Genomic DNA, 14,879 nt, shown 5'->3' with positions numbered 1-14,879 from the left:
AGTTTGACAATCTGCTTGTCGAGCACATGCTCTAAGCTCAAGGCACCCACTAGAGCAGGTAGACCATGATGGGTCAGCACCTTGCCGTCCGGGGGCTGCCCGGCTTGAGGCGGGCGGTAGCTGACCAGTGGAATGCGATGATTCTTCCCACCGATGAAGGCAACCCATGGCGTCCAACTCTACAACCAATCAAGCGGGGACTTATAGCCCGTGACTGTTGTCTTCCGTGTTGTCCTCTCACCTTGCAGTGAGACTGGAGTGACCTCTCCAGGGCGTGAGCCTGGGCAAGTTGTATGGAGACCCTGTGCTGCCCAGTCAACAGGGCCCCCCTCTCAGCTGCACTGACTGAACCCAAGGGGATGCGGGGCATTACACTTGGAGCCGGCTTGGCTGCAGGAGTTGCCGGAAGAACATCTCTGTTTATGTTGGACCGCCTTAGGGACTCCAGCTCCAGATTTTTCCTCAGCGTTGACTCCCGAAGCCGCAAGGCAGTGGAGGTTTGTGGTCAGAGTTTCCCTCTCCTAGCCAAGCTGCCATCCCTGACTGATGAGCCTCACCTGCCCTTTGGTTTGATTTCGGAGTGCCCTTCTCCTAGCCTTTACCTGAAGAGGCCTACCCTACAAGACAGCAGGGGGCTGAATGGCGAGTGCCAGGACGTGTCCACACACCGGTGGGCCTGCGCACAGCACCTCTGGGGCTCAGACCTGCGCCGAGATCCATCATAGTTCAGCGTTACCTGTGGCGTGCCAGCAAGAAGGTACTGTAAGAGTCTTGGTGTGGCAGCTGTAAAACCACCAGGAGAGGGCTTACGCACTCGGCCTCTCTTTTCGCTCATGGAGCTAGATGGTGGCTGCAGCTGGAAGCAGCACTACAGCACACACACACCCTGTGCATAAGCATTACACCACATTTTATTTTACCAATAAAAACAACATATTTACATTGGGTTTTATACTATATTTGAAATTCACTCATTACTTATAAAAATAATCAAAGGTAATAAAATGAAATAAATACTAATAAATAAAGTAACATTGTTACATTTGTTACTTTATTTTCAAAATTCAACTTTTAACGTGGTGAATTTACTTTTATGTGTCTGCATGGGGTTTCCTCCCATTTCAAAGACATGCAGATTAGGTAAAAATGTTGAATTTGTTGTATGTCACTCTGGATAAGAGTGTCTGCTAAATGCCTGTAATGTAATGTAATGTAATAATGTGTACCTTAGTTTGGGGGAGGGGGGGAGCATGACCTGAGTTTCTGTAAGATCCTTAGTGAGTTTTAACTGGAGAAATTAAAATTGTTAAATATATATTGCCTCTCTCTGTGTGTGTGTGTGTGTGGTTTACAGTGGGACTTATATTCTGTATAAAGATGGTAATGTTGGAAAGCCAGAAAGAGCTCATCGTAGTTGGGAAAACAGTGACTTCAACTTTGACAACGTTCTTCAAGGCATGATGGCCTTGTTTGCTGTGTCTACTTTTGAAGGATGGCCTGGGTATGTCTCATACAGCAGTGAAGGAAAATTCTCTCTCTCACACACACACACACACACGCACGCGCGCACACACTTCCCCCAGACTCAGTGAAACATTATGAGGTCTTCTTAATATTTGTTGTTTGTGCTTTTGTGTACATTGTATTTACCTCACTAAGTGCAGTTGCACTTAAATTATTCTTGCAGTGTTTCCATAGTATACAGTATATAAATAAGCAGATAATAAAGTTACTGATTTTGCTCATGTTTTCATCAAAGGGGAGTCATAAAATATACATTACAGTATTTACCATTAATAATAGCCATGTGATCAGATATTTATATATACTGCATTCTCGTTCCCTTTGCCCTTCAGCCTCCTGTACAAAGCCATAGACTCCCATGCTGAAGATGCTGGCCCCATCTACAACTACCGTGTGGTCATCTCTGTCTTCTTTATCATCTATATCATCATCATCGCCTTCTTCATGATGAACATCTTTGTCGGTTTTGTCATTGTTACATTCCAGGAGCAAGGAGAGCAGGAGTACAAGAACTGTGAGCTGGACAAGAACCAGGTACTGAGGAAAGTTAATTTAAAAAAATGACAATTATGGTAAAAAGAAGTAAAGAAAGAGCTCAGCTTTAACTGATAATTTTGTAGCTGTAAATACATAAATGCAAGATCATTTTACCATTCCAAAGGTCATATTCATATGTGAGGACTTAAATAAATTAAATTCAAATGATATGTCTACAGTTATACACAAATGATGGGGAGTTATCTGCAGGGCCGTAGCCAGCATTTTAAAATCACCGAGGTCCGTGATGCGCGCGCAAAGTGCATGCCGAAAAATTTTCGGCATATTTAAATGAGGGGGGTGAATTACACATCACACAAGAGGTCTATTCCTGAAATTACTTTTAATGGTGTTTGAACTGAATATCATCAGTTTTGAAAAAAAAAAAAATCATGTATGTGGCAAGAGTAAGAATAATTTAAGCTTGTTTAATGGTTTGATCTGGCCCAAGCAATGAGGACAAAACTGTGATGCTTCGAAAATGTAAATTTAACAGCTTCATGAAAGTACGCTGATGGTTCCCATGAAAAACCCATGTCTGCTGCACTGCGTTCCTTCCCTGAGTCGCGTGCTTATTCGTTTTTGTGTTCTTGGTCTCAGAGCCGCACGCACAAAACAGACACAGAAGACAGAATCAACATTTAACATAATTAACAATGCACTTTTTACAGAGACGTTTTAATGTTATTCTTTTTTTTTTTATCCAGTTGAATATTTAGCGTACAAATGTATTTTCAGCTCTTAAAAATGACCGAGGTCCGGACCTTGGTGGCCTCATAGCTGGCTACGGCCATGGTTATCTGTATAAAGCCTCATGAAATCAAGTGATGGAAAATCACACTGATAAGGCAGATGAACTGTTGATACAAGACAGTTTTGGTCTAAAAATTCATGTGCTTAATGCCAAATTATGACCCTACCATCTGAATGTCACAGCAGAAAGATTAATCAGACTGGACAACATTTTTCAAATCTCCAACTTGTCCAGTTTCTGTAAACCTGTGGCCAATGTAGCCTCAGTTTCCTGTTCTTGGTTGACAAAAATAGAATAGAATGCCTTTATTGTCACTATACGCATGTACAATGAGATTAAAGCATCTCCAATAACAGTGCAAACAGCGTGTAGAGAGGGAGAGAGAGGAAGGGGGGAAGGAAAAGAGAGAAAAAAAGGGGGGGTAAGGTGCACAGTCTGAGGTGTATGTGTTGTGTTACACATTATGGAGTGAGGTATTGCACATATAAAGTATTGCACAGTGACAGTCACATTGTAAATTATTGCACGAGAGAGTCACATTATACGATAAAATATTACACATTATGAAGTATTGCAAGGTAAGGTGCACAGACTTGAGGTTTATGTGCTGTGTGTAAGGTGCACAGTCCTGAGGTGCATGTGTTGTGTGTAAGGTGCACAGTCCTGAGATGTATGTGTTGTGTGTAAGGTGCACAGTCCTGAGGTGCATGTGTTGCGTTTCACATTTTGGAGTGTGGTATTGCACATTATAAAAGCATTGCATAGAGAGTCACCTTATAAAGTACTGCACATTATAAATTAGTAAAATAGTAAAATAAAATAGACTATAAAGTCAGAGCATATCCGAGTTCAGGGCGGTTATGGCTTTTGGAAAGAAGCTGTTTTTTAATCTATTTGTCTTTGCCCTGATGCACCTGTAGCGCCTCCCTGAGGGCAACAGGTCGAACAGATCAAAGCCAAAACCTGATGTGTTCTTGTGGTGTTTCTGCCCATCTACATCAAAGTTTGATGTGTTCACCACAGTTTTAATGCATAATTATTTCAGTTACCATACCATCAACAAGGCATTTCTGCATACAAAACTGCCACTCACAGAATGTATATTGTTTTTTTGTACTATTCTGTTTACTGTGGAATGTTGTACCTGAAAATTGCAGATCAACACTTCCTGAATTACTTCCTGAACAATTATTCTCGAATTTAATTAATGTCCTTTAATCAAGTCATTGGATTTTCAGCATACCATCAGACTGGTGAAATATTCAGTGTTTGAAATGGAATAATTGTTGTGATGTCTAAATGTTTAGTAAACTAAATTAATTTACCTGATTACTTTAAAACATGGCCTGCATCAACCATTCAGCATTCATCAGACATTTAGAAGGATAGCATTGAGTTGTTTTGTTTTATTTTAAAATTCTGAGGTGGCATGCAAATTTGCAACATGGTCAGACATAGTGGGAGACTTAACTTCAGAGATCATAAGGTTACATGTGTAACTCTGTTCTATGAACACCTGATACCCACCAATGTTTCAACACCTTGGATAACTTCTTGTGTGCATGTGCATGTGTTGAGACCTTTGACTCAAAATTACCTGGTGTCCAAGCTATAAAATTCCATCAGTAATGGCAGACATTCCCTTTGGAACCTTATTGGCAAGGTTGGCATACAGTAGTGCTTGAAAGTTTCTGAACCCTTTAGAATTTTCTATATTTCTGCATAAATATGACCTAAAACATCAGATTTTCACACAAGTCCTAAAAGTAGATAAAGAGAACCCAGTTAAACAAATGAGACGAAAAATATTATACTTGGTCATTTATTTATTGAGGACAATGATCCAATATTACATATCTGTCAGTGACAAAAGTATGTGAACCTCTAGGATTAGCAGTTAATTTGAAGATGAAATTAGAGTCAGGTGTTTTCAATCAATGGGATAACAATCATGTGTGAGTGGGCACCCTGTTTTATTTAAAGAACAGGGATCTATCAAAGTTTGATCTTCACAACACGTTTGTGGAAATGTATCATGGCACGAACAAGGGAGATTTCTGAGAACCTCAGAAAAAGCGTTGTTGATGCTCATCAGGCTGGAAAAAGTTACAAAACTATCTATCAAGAGTTTGGACTCCACCAATCCACAGTCAGATAGATTGTGTAGAAATGGAGGAAATTCAAGACCATTGTTACCCTCCACAGGAGTGGTTGACCAACAAAGATCACTCCAATAGCAAAGCGTGTAATAATCGGTGAGATCACAAAGGACCCCAGGGTAACTTCTAAGCAACTGAAGGCCTCTCTCACATTGGCTAATGTTCATGAGTCTACCATCAGGAGAACACTGAACAACAATGGTGTGCATGGCAGGGTTGCAAAGAGAAAGCCACTGCTCTCCAAAAAGAACATTGCTGCTCATCAGCAGTTTGTTAAAGATCGCGTGGACAAGCCAGAAGGCTATTGGAAAAGTGTTTTGTGGACGGATGAGACCAAAATAGAACATTTTTGGTTTAAATGAGAAGTGTTATGTTTGGAGAAAGGAAAACACTGCATTCCAGCATCCACCTTATCCCATCTGTGAAACATGGTGGTGGTAGTATCATGGGTTGGGCCTGTTTTGCTGCATCTGGGCCAAGACGGCTTGCCATCATTGTTGGAACAATGAATTCTGAATTATACCAACGAATTCTAAAGGAAAATGTCAGGACATCTGTCCATGAACTGAATCTCAAGAGATGGTGGGTCATGCAGCAAGACAATGACCCAAAGCACTAGTGTTGTGCATGAACGCGTTCAAAAGAACACGTTCATTGAACACGCTCATTTTTCCATGAACTTTGAACTGAACGCAACAACTTTGTAATGAAAGAACTTGAACGTGAATTCGTTCAAATTATGCGACATGAACGACAAACATGAAGATGAATGAAACATGAAACCTGATGAATCAAGTGGCACGTCTACTTGCAAGATATTTTACGTTCTACTACTTCACTGTCAGTCTGATGTTGTTGTCACTCACTGCCCTGAGGTGCCGCATGTGTGCAATGCACCATGGATAACGTAGTGTGAAGCCGGAGATAGTGGATGGCTCTATGATTTGGCTCCATACTACGTTACCCATGATGCAGCAGAGCAGAGTAGGCATAACCCAGCATTCCCTAGCTACAGGCAGCAGACAGCGCGCACACCACAGCCGGCGCACACTCACAGCAACATGGCCAGTGAAAGTTCAAGTAGCGGCACGGAGAACACAGATGAGACGGATTCTCCTCATGGTTATTTACAGCAATTTTACACAATTTCACACAAAGACTCAGATGGTAAAAACCTTACCTTTCTGTGTAAGCTCTGTCCACCTTTCCTGAAAAAAAACAAGTAAGAACATTGACAACGTCGTTCTCAAATTTGAAACGACACATTGAGTTGAAGCATCTGTCCAGTTTCAAAGCATATATGCAAGTCCTCGAGGATCAGAAGGGAAAGGGCAAGAAGATCCCCTGCCAAAATCCCAAAATCCAAGTCACACTGCCTGCAGCCTTCAAGAGTACCACTGTCTCCCAGCAGCAGGTAGATAAACTGATTATTGACTACATTGTGGAAGATTTACAACCACTAAGCAATTGAGAAATCCTCGTTCATCAGACTAGTTTATTAGAAGTTACTGTTAGTTGAAACTGAAAGCATTTGTTTGAAGTCACATGTAACGTTTTGGTGCAGTGGTTGAGTCAGTGAAGAAATCAAAATATTTTGTCCTTTTTCCATATATAGTATGTACAATAACTTCCATTTTGTGTGATAGAATATAATATCTATAATATGTAAGTAGTTTTGAGCTAGAATGTAGCATATGATTTTAGTCTTATTTTCATATCCCGCCTAAAAGTAAAATGAACTGAACTTTGAACTAGTTCAGAATTAAAACTGTGAACTTTGAACGTGACCAGTTCACTTTTAACATGTTTGAACTGAACTTGAACTAGTTCAAAAAAAGTGTGAACTTGCACAACACTGCAAAGCACACAAGTCATTCTACCAAAGAATGGTTAAAGAAGAATAAAGTTAATGTTTTGGAATGGCCAAGTCAAAGTCATGACTGTAATCCAATCGAAATGTTGAAGCGAGCAGTTCATGTGAGGAAACCCACCAACATCCCAGAGTTGAAGCTGTTCTGTATGGAAGAATGGGCTAAAATTTCTCCAAGCCGGTGTGCAGGACTGATCAACAGCTACCGGAAACATTTAGTTGCAGTTATTGTTGCACAAGGGGGTCACACCAGATACTGAAAGCAAAGGTTCACATGCTTTTGCCACTCACAGATATGTAATATTGCATCATTTTCCTCAATAAATAAATGGCCAAGTATAATATTTTTGTCTCATTTGTTTAACTGGGTTCTCTTTTTCTACTTTTAGGACTTGTGTGAAAATCTGATGATGTTTTAGGTCATATTTATGCAGGACATATAGAAAATTCTAAAGTGTTCACAAACTTTCAAGCACCACTGTAGATGTATTCATTCACTTTGAGTGAAACTACAAGCTCTCTTCTTAGTCTTTGATTTGGGAATCCTCAATCATCAGTCCTGCCTGCTCAGGGTTATGACATTCAGTGCATTTACATACACATAGAGAAAATCGAATTTCTGCCATAGCTCGACTGAAATCAAAGTTCTAAATGCCATGGAAACACCTTAGCTCGGCTGAAATCGAACCGAACTTGGTTTCTCGTAATTGAGCTACGCGACCTAGATTATGCGATTGTAGCCGAGCTACTTAGTGCATGTAAACCCTATCGAGCTACGTAGTCGAGCTACTTACTTCAGCACTGCCCCTTCCGGAAGTGACGAGTGATGAGACCACAAGCGGGAAACACAACAGCCTTGGTTGGCATGACAACAGTAGTAGTAGCGAGCAGCAGAAGAGGTCAGGAGGAACAAGGAGAACGAACAAATGAAGAGAAAATGGCGAGCAGAAACGTGCACTTCTGGAGCAATGAGGAGACAGAGTTCATGCTCATTCAGCTTAAGGAGTTGAATATATTACATGTATATTACAACATGGAGTTACATGTTGATCCTGGGATTGAGATGCTGGCCTCTTCTGCCCCTCGGACCTGCTTGATCCGTCCTGGTGCCCTGTGTCTGGTTGGAGTTTTATCGCCCCACTCCTGTGAAGGACGGCCCCATGAGGACAGTTGAGGGTTATACCTGTTAAAACTGTTAATATTATAGTCAGGCTGTCTGTTGTTGCCCAAATGAGGATGGGTTCCCTTTTGAGTCTGGTTCCTCTCGAGGTTTCTTCCTCATGTCGTCTGAGGGAGTTTTTCCTTGCCACCATCGCCACAGGCTTGCTCATTGGGGATAGATTAGGGATAAAATTAGCTCATGTTTTAAGTCGTTCAAATTCTGTAAAGCTGCTTTGCGACAATGTTTATTGTTAAAAGCGCTGTACAAATAAACTTGATTTGATTTGATTTGATATATTAAAATGCATGAACACGGAACTGATAACTTTGTTTATACTCTTGAATAGCTCTTCTTCATGATGACAACCGGAAGTGTACCAACACGATGGGGTGTGTAGCGCCACCTGTGGCTCGGGTGCACAATGTACCTCACACAATAGCTCGATTTCCTTGAGTGCATGTAGGATTGGATTTCTCTGTCACCCCTGCTGGGACCCTTAGCTCGATTACCGACAGTAGCTCGATTTGGATGTGCATGTAAACGCACTGAGTGATTCATTGCTGACTCTCACTGGGGTCTAGATTCTCTATGCAAATGTGCTTGGAATGCCCAACAACAGCTACTTTGAGATGATCAAAGCCTAGACATTTGCACATAGCTGATGCTAATGTCCATAGGACTCAGACAATTCCCACACAATACAGGGGGACCTGCCTTAAATCTGATTTTCCACCTTTCCTCCTTTCCAGTAGGTAGTCAATGCAGTTGACTGTGAATGACTGACTAAAGCTCCAACTGGCAATGTGGAAGGTGCCCAGTGTGCTTTGCTGAAAGACACCTTTGCTGAAAGACGCCATGCAAAACAAAGGGCTACCTATTCCAATCCTCAATATGAGAGTTACTGAGATCACCAACTTGGCAACTCAGCAATATGATCTTGAAATTATGAGGGCAAAACCACTCCACCATACACAAACAGTACTTGTAGCCAGTGTATAAAACTAGAGACTCATAGCCAGCAGACACACTATTAGCCTCCAAAACCAAGAAAAAAACAGACACAACCCATTAGACACAATGTAATAAAGCTACAATATATAAGGTAAAAATAATGTTCACAAAGAAAACTACCCACAATGTTAACTAGGATATCCAACAACTGAGAGATGATCCGATAGTGCAAACTAACTACGGTAAGAAATTGGATCATCTTATGGAACATGATCCATATCTAATGCAGGTTGACCAAGTGGAGGAATTTATTGCAAAATCCATCCAATATGCATCTAAAGAAACCATTCCCCCAAGAACAAGAAGTAATATTGAAAAACTGTGTGCCAACAAGCAATATCGAGAACTCCTTGCTACCAGAGGTGGAAAGTAACGAATTACATTACTCGCGTTACTGTACTTGAGTAGCTTTTTTGTGTACTTATACTTTTTCAAGTAATTTTTAAAGAGTGTACTTTTACTTTTACTTAAGTATGTTTTCTTTTAAGTAGTGTACTTCGGTACATTTTACATCACAACCGTTACTGAGTAAAAAAATAAAAATAAAAATAAAAAAAGGCTAAAACGGAGAAGGGGAAATGCGTTCTGGAAATGAATCACGGGAAGGACAGTTGTCGCGCGCGCGAGTCTCACACAGACGATGGCGGACATGCACCGGCGCTTTAAGGGGGGGGGGCTTCGGGGGGCTCACGCCCCTGGGCCACAGCCAATCAGGGGCCTTGTAATATTAATAAAATAATAAACTGTCGGAATCGTGGGCCTACATTAATGTACGGATAGAAATAAGGTTAGAAATAAATAAGCGCACAGTAGCCTGCTGTAAGAGACATGGTGGATGTGGTTCGCGAAACGAACACCCACAACTGTACCAGAATAAAATGTAACAAAATGTAACGTCACGCACGAAAGCACGCCAAAGACTGCAGACTACTGAGACACAAATTTAGAGGCTTTGAAAGATGAAGCGTTCACATGTTAGCGGGGCGCATAAAAGAAAAAAAAAGAGAGATGCAGGTAATGATAGAATCGTTGCCTAAAGTCACAGACTTTTTTAAGGTAAGGATCACCAATCTGTTCAGAATATCAGCTACTTATCAGTTATCAGCCTACCAGCAGCTAGGCTATATATGCTATGATCTGTCCAACAGTAAAATAAATCAGTTGTGATTTGAATACGTGTCGTGTGATTTGAGTTATAATCCTGTTAGTATAATAGCATATTTCGATGGGGATAATAAAATGTCTAAAACGGCATCTACTGAAGAAATTGATGAAAAGATTGTAGGCTATAATGTTCACAGTTCGGGCAGCAGACAGAGTAAGCATACTGAGGGGAATAGCAATACAAAGCTAGCGCAGATCCACATTTCTCGCTAGCTGTATTGGGTGTGTTGTTAACCCGTGTGGATTTAAGTGAAATACTTGAGAAGTTCTGTGGTCAAGACAACGTTTTAAGGTAAGGACGCTTGATTATTAATGTTTGCCCGCCGTGGCTTGTTGTTGATGAAAGGCCCACGTGATTTTGCCTTATGCAGCTACTGCTAGCGTCATGCTTTGAACTAGGTTAAGCTCATTTGCGTTAAAGGATGGGTTTATCGAAGGACTTTGATGTAGCTAGTTTCTTTTAAAAAAAAAAATCGTATGCTCAAAACAGTATGCCCGTGTTCATCATGTTTAACTTTTTTCTTGATGGAGTGCGTGAAATAGGGCTGTGCGATGTCCCCTTAATTGGCATCGACGATGTTTACAGTGCAAACATTGTGATGGACGATCATATCGTGGGCCGGGGGGGATTTTAATACCACACTATTAAATATATTATTATTATTATTATTATTATTATTATTATTATTAAAAGTATTAGATACTCATCCGAGGCTTTGGCACGTAAAGAAAAAAAACGCTAGGTGATGTGGAATATTTGGCCTTGATAACGGATATGTGGTCCAGCTGCAACATGATGCCCTATATGTCAGCTACCGTACATTATGTGGACCGAGAGTGGGCAATGCAGTCCAAATGCCTGCAGACGAGTTTCATGCCAGAGACACATTCAGCGGACAATTTAGAAGACGCACTGCGCGAGACACTTGCCGAATGGAAAATAGAGGAGAAAAAGATCGCCTGTATAACAACGGGGCGAATATTGTCACAGCCATCAGGCAATTGAAATGGCCGTGGTTAAGTTGTTTTGGGCACAATTTGAACCTGGCCATAACCAACTCGCTTGCGCAACAGAGGGCCAGTACAGACCGAGCGTTTGGAGTTTGCCGAGCAGTCAACACTGCGTTTGCGCACAGCTGGCTTCGGAGAAATGAGCTGCGCAAAGCGCAGGTGGAAACGAACCTCCCCGAGCACTCACTGATCACGGCAAGATATTAATCTGCTCTAACAATGAAAGACTAGTATTCAAACTATGAGAAGAAACTACACTTAAGCTATTACTCATTGTTTATTTACACCATATCAATTGAAGATGCGTTTCGGCCTTTAGTGCGCACTTGAACGCGCTAATTTTTCCAATTTATTAGTGTTTGAATTATTGCACCAGCTTTTAAAATCATGATTTAATATTGTTTTTTTTTACTATCTTTACATTTGTCAGAATCACCTTCATTCTTCCATTTGGTTTGACATTATGGCTTAGAGTGGACCATTTTGAGTCTGAAAGTAGGCCTATTTACCAGATTAAAGTTATTTGACTTCTGCCGAAGTCTGCGCTTCACTGCCGTTTGATAAGGTGAAATATTTCCCGACTGTTAATAGTGGCTATTTGTTTGAACAACATGACAAATTTTACATTAAAAGTATAGTGTAGGCTAAAAAATGAAGTCAAAATTTATTATTAGTAGCATACTGTATTTGTGTAACCACATGTTATGTTCACTAGCACGTCCCTGCACCATAGCCTACGTGAACAAGCGGTAATAGGATATTACTTTATAATGATTTATATAATTATGTATTTATAATATGTTATATATTTATATATTAAACAAAACTAACTAACTAAACTAACAAAAAACTAACTTTTTAGGTTAAATAGGCCCAGATGATACCGTATATGCATGATTATGACAGGAGGGGGCGTGGTATCACGATGGTGGCTCTCCATCGTGATGGATGACCACCATCGTTGATGGACGATGGCATCGTCTATTGGCACAGCCCTAGCGTGAAATATTGTTACAAGTGGTATTTTGATGCAGTCATGTCAAAAAGGCAGTTGAATGCACGGTCTCATTCAAGGAGAAGGAAGACTTGCATGATGCTTGAACATAGATCGGTAAAATAGACCCTAGTAGGACTTGGTTTCGTGTATTTCGGTCTGTAGAGTTATGAGTTTGGCCGCTGTCCATGGTGTTTACGTTTCATGTGGCCGCCGAGCCAAGTACCTTGACTTGCAGTGAATGTTTGTTTTCATGCCGCCGAGCTATTTTTATGTATTTTATTTTTTAAAAGGACTTGTCTGTAGGTGTGTGTGTTTTATGTTTACAACACATAGGTCTACATTATAGCGCACACAGGCTTGTGTGGTTATCTCTGGCCATGCCCCTGCGTGAAAGTTATGCAGTATCACTGTCCTGTCCGTGGTAATAATCAGAACCGGCTCTGTAATGATAATGCGCGCTTTCTTCTCTCCCTCTGTGGTCGGATGTGTTGAGCGATGTGAGCGTGGGCCTTGCGCAGCTACGCTGAGCCAAACGTAACCTATCGTAGGCTTCTAGGCTAATTACGCACTTACACTGTAAATGCTTGACACGTATTGCAAATAAAATAGGAGTGTTTTCCTGGCCAATGGTAAAGGTAGGGTTGACAGGTAGCCTATGAGGGGCCTAGCCCCTGGGCCACGGGTGTTGATAAAGCGCCCCTGCGGACATGGAGGAGACCGAGGAACCTGTGGTGGACGACCCTACAGAAAACGCAATTTCTTCCAGTAATGAAGTGCACCCCTGGCCCTACATACATGATCACTTCAGCTTCGTAGAGAAAAGGGGTGACAGTTTCATTATGCAATGCAGATTATGTGTGCCCAAGAAGACAACCATTGCGGCATACAAAAATTCGACGTCTAATCTGCGCAAGCATGTTGAGGTAAGTATTGTCATTGGCATCATAATCACGGGCGCAGATAGAGGGTGGGACGGGTGGGATTCGTCCCACCCAGATTTAAATTCACCTCGTTCGGTCCCCCCCACTTATAGGGAGGAAAAAACGTCTATGCTGTCTTTCTTTGCATAAGGCAAACCTCACGGAAAAATCAAAAGACTAATTACCATTCAGTTTATTGAGGTGCACAGCAGTGTATACATAGTTGCAACAACTCACATAAAACAAAACAAAGACTGATATTCGGTTGGTTGAGCTGCGCAGACTGCACAGGTTGCGAGCTCGAGCTTGGTTGCTATGGTTACCCACAACAAGTTTGACAGGCATATCGGGGTTGGGGTTGGTTTGCTGGCAGCTTTGTCCCCCCAGTTTTTTGTCCCCCCCAATTTTTTGTCCCCCCCAGTTCAAAAAACGTATCTGCGCCCCTGATCATGTTTCCTTTCCATAGTAAAACCGACAATAGGCTGGTTATATTCCAAAAATAGTGGATGGCATTGCTAATGTTGAAGTAGCAACCTGTTGGTACTGTAACATAACGGTAACTAGTCTGTTATTTGGTTGGCTAATCATGCAAGCAAGTTAGCTCGCCAACCTGACGTGATCAGTCCTCCTACCATTCTACATCCAACAGGCCAGAAAGGAATACTAAGCAAAACAAATAATGTTTGAATTGAATTGTTCAATAACACAGTGCACACAGGCAAGCTACGAGATTTCGGTGCAACATTTCACTTTCATATTTCGTGTACAATGCTTTGTGTGTGGTCAGGGCGATGTAAACGACATGACTGTGTGTATTGACCTTTTTTTGTTTGTCTCAGTTTTAATGCAGCATTATCCTAAGCATTCAATTTGATACACTTCCTTTAAATAAAACATCTGGGTTGAGATGTACATATATCCTTGTTTCCTCTTCTTTTTCATTTTTGCACAACACAATGGAGGCAGAAAACACCCATTGTTAAAAGTAACGTTTTACTTTTACTCAAAGTACATTTTAAATGATCTACTTTTTACTTTTACTTGAGTAGATTTTTTGTCTGGTAACTTTACTTGTACTTCAGTAAAATTTCATCAGAGTAACAGTATTTGTACTTGAGTATAATATTTTAGTACTCTTTCCACCTCTGCTTGCTGTAGCAATTTGCAATGAGAAAAAAAATTAGAAAATAGAAAATTTATGGCCTAGAAAATTTGAAGATATAGAACCAAGTTAAAAAACACCTACTTCAAGATCAAAGCAGACCAAATAAATTTCACTAGTGAGCAGTGGAAAACTGAAGAGGAGTTTAGACTCATGAAAAGGGTACACATCTCTGCCACAATCGAATAAGCTATTAATACAACCATCAAAACTAGAGAAACATTTTTCCAAGCACTTTGGACATCGTATGTAACATACAACCGGAATTAGAACACCCTGAGGTGTTAAGGGTATAATTCTATAGACATACAGTGGGGAAAATAATTATTTGATCCCCTGCTGATTTTTTAAGTTTGCCCGGTTACAAAGAAACGAGTGGTCTATAATTTTTATGGCACTTTTATTTTAACAAAGAGACAGAATATCAACAAAAAAGTCCAGGAAAAAAAAAACACATATAAAGGTTATAAATTTATTTGTATTTGATCGAGTGAAATAAGTATTTGGTCCCTAAGCAAAACATGACTTAGTACTTGGTGGAGAAACCCTTGTTGGCAAGCACAGAAGTCGGACGTTTCTTGTAGTTGGTCACCAGGTTTGCACACATC

General features: G+C 40.8%; 1 protein-coding gene across 1 annotated transcript in view; it reads left to right on the top strand.

Annotated features, from left to right (window-relative positions):
* Positions 1 to 14,879, top strand: part of cacna1c (calcium channel, voltage-dependent, L type, alpha 1C subunit) — an 880,695-nt gene that overhangs the window by 493,372 nt on the left and 372,444 nt on the right. Inside the window, exons 26-27 of the mRNA XM_060902748.1 lie at positions 1,355 to 1,501; positions 1,857 to 2,058. Of these exons, the coding sequence (XP_060758731.1) occupies positions 1,355 to 1,501; positions 1,857 to 2,058 (349 nt within the window). The remainder of the gene's footprint in view (positions 1 to 1,354; positions 1,502 to 1,856; positions 2,059 to 14,879) is intronic.

Source organism: Neoarius graeffei, chromosome 21, assembly GCF_027579695.1.
Source record: "Neoarius graeffei isolate fNeoGra1 chromosome 21, fNeoGra1.pri, whole genome shotgun sequence".
In the NCBI taxonomy this organism is placed as follows: Eukaryota; Metazoa; Chordata; class Actinopteri; order Siluriformes; family Ariidae; genus Neoarius; species Neoarius graeffei.
Note: the sequence above shows the minus strand (reverse complement) of the source record. Positions and strands in the feature narration are given on the sequence as shown.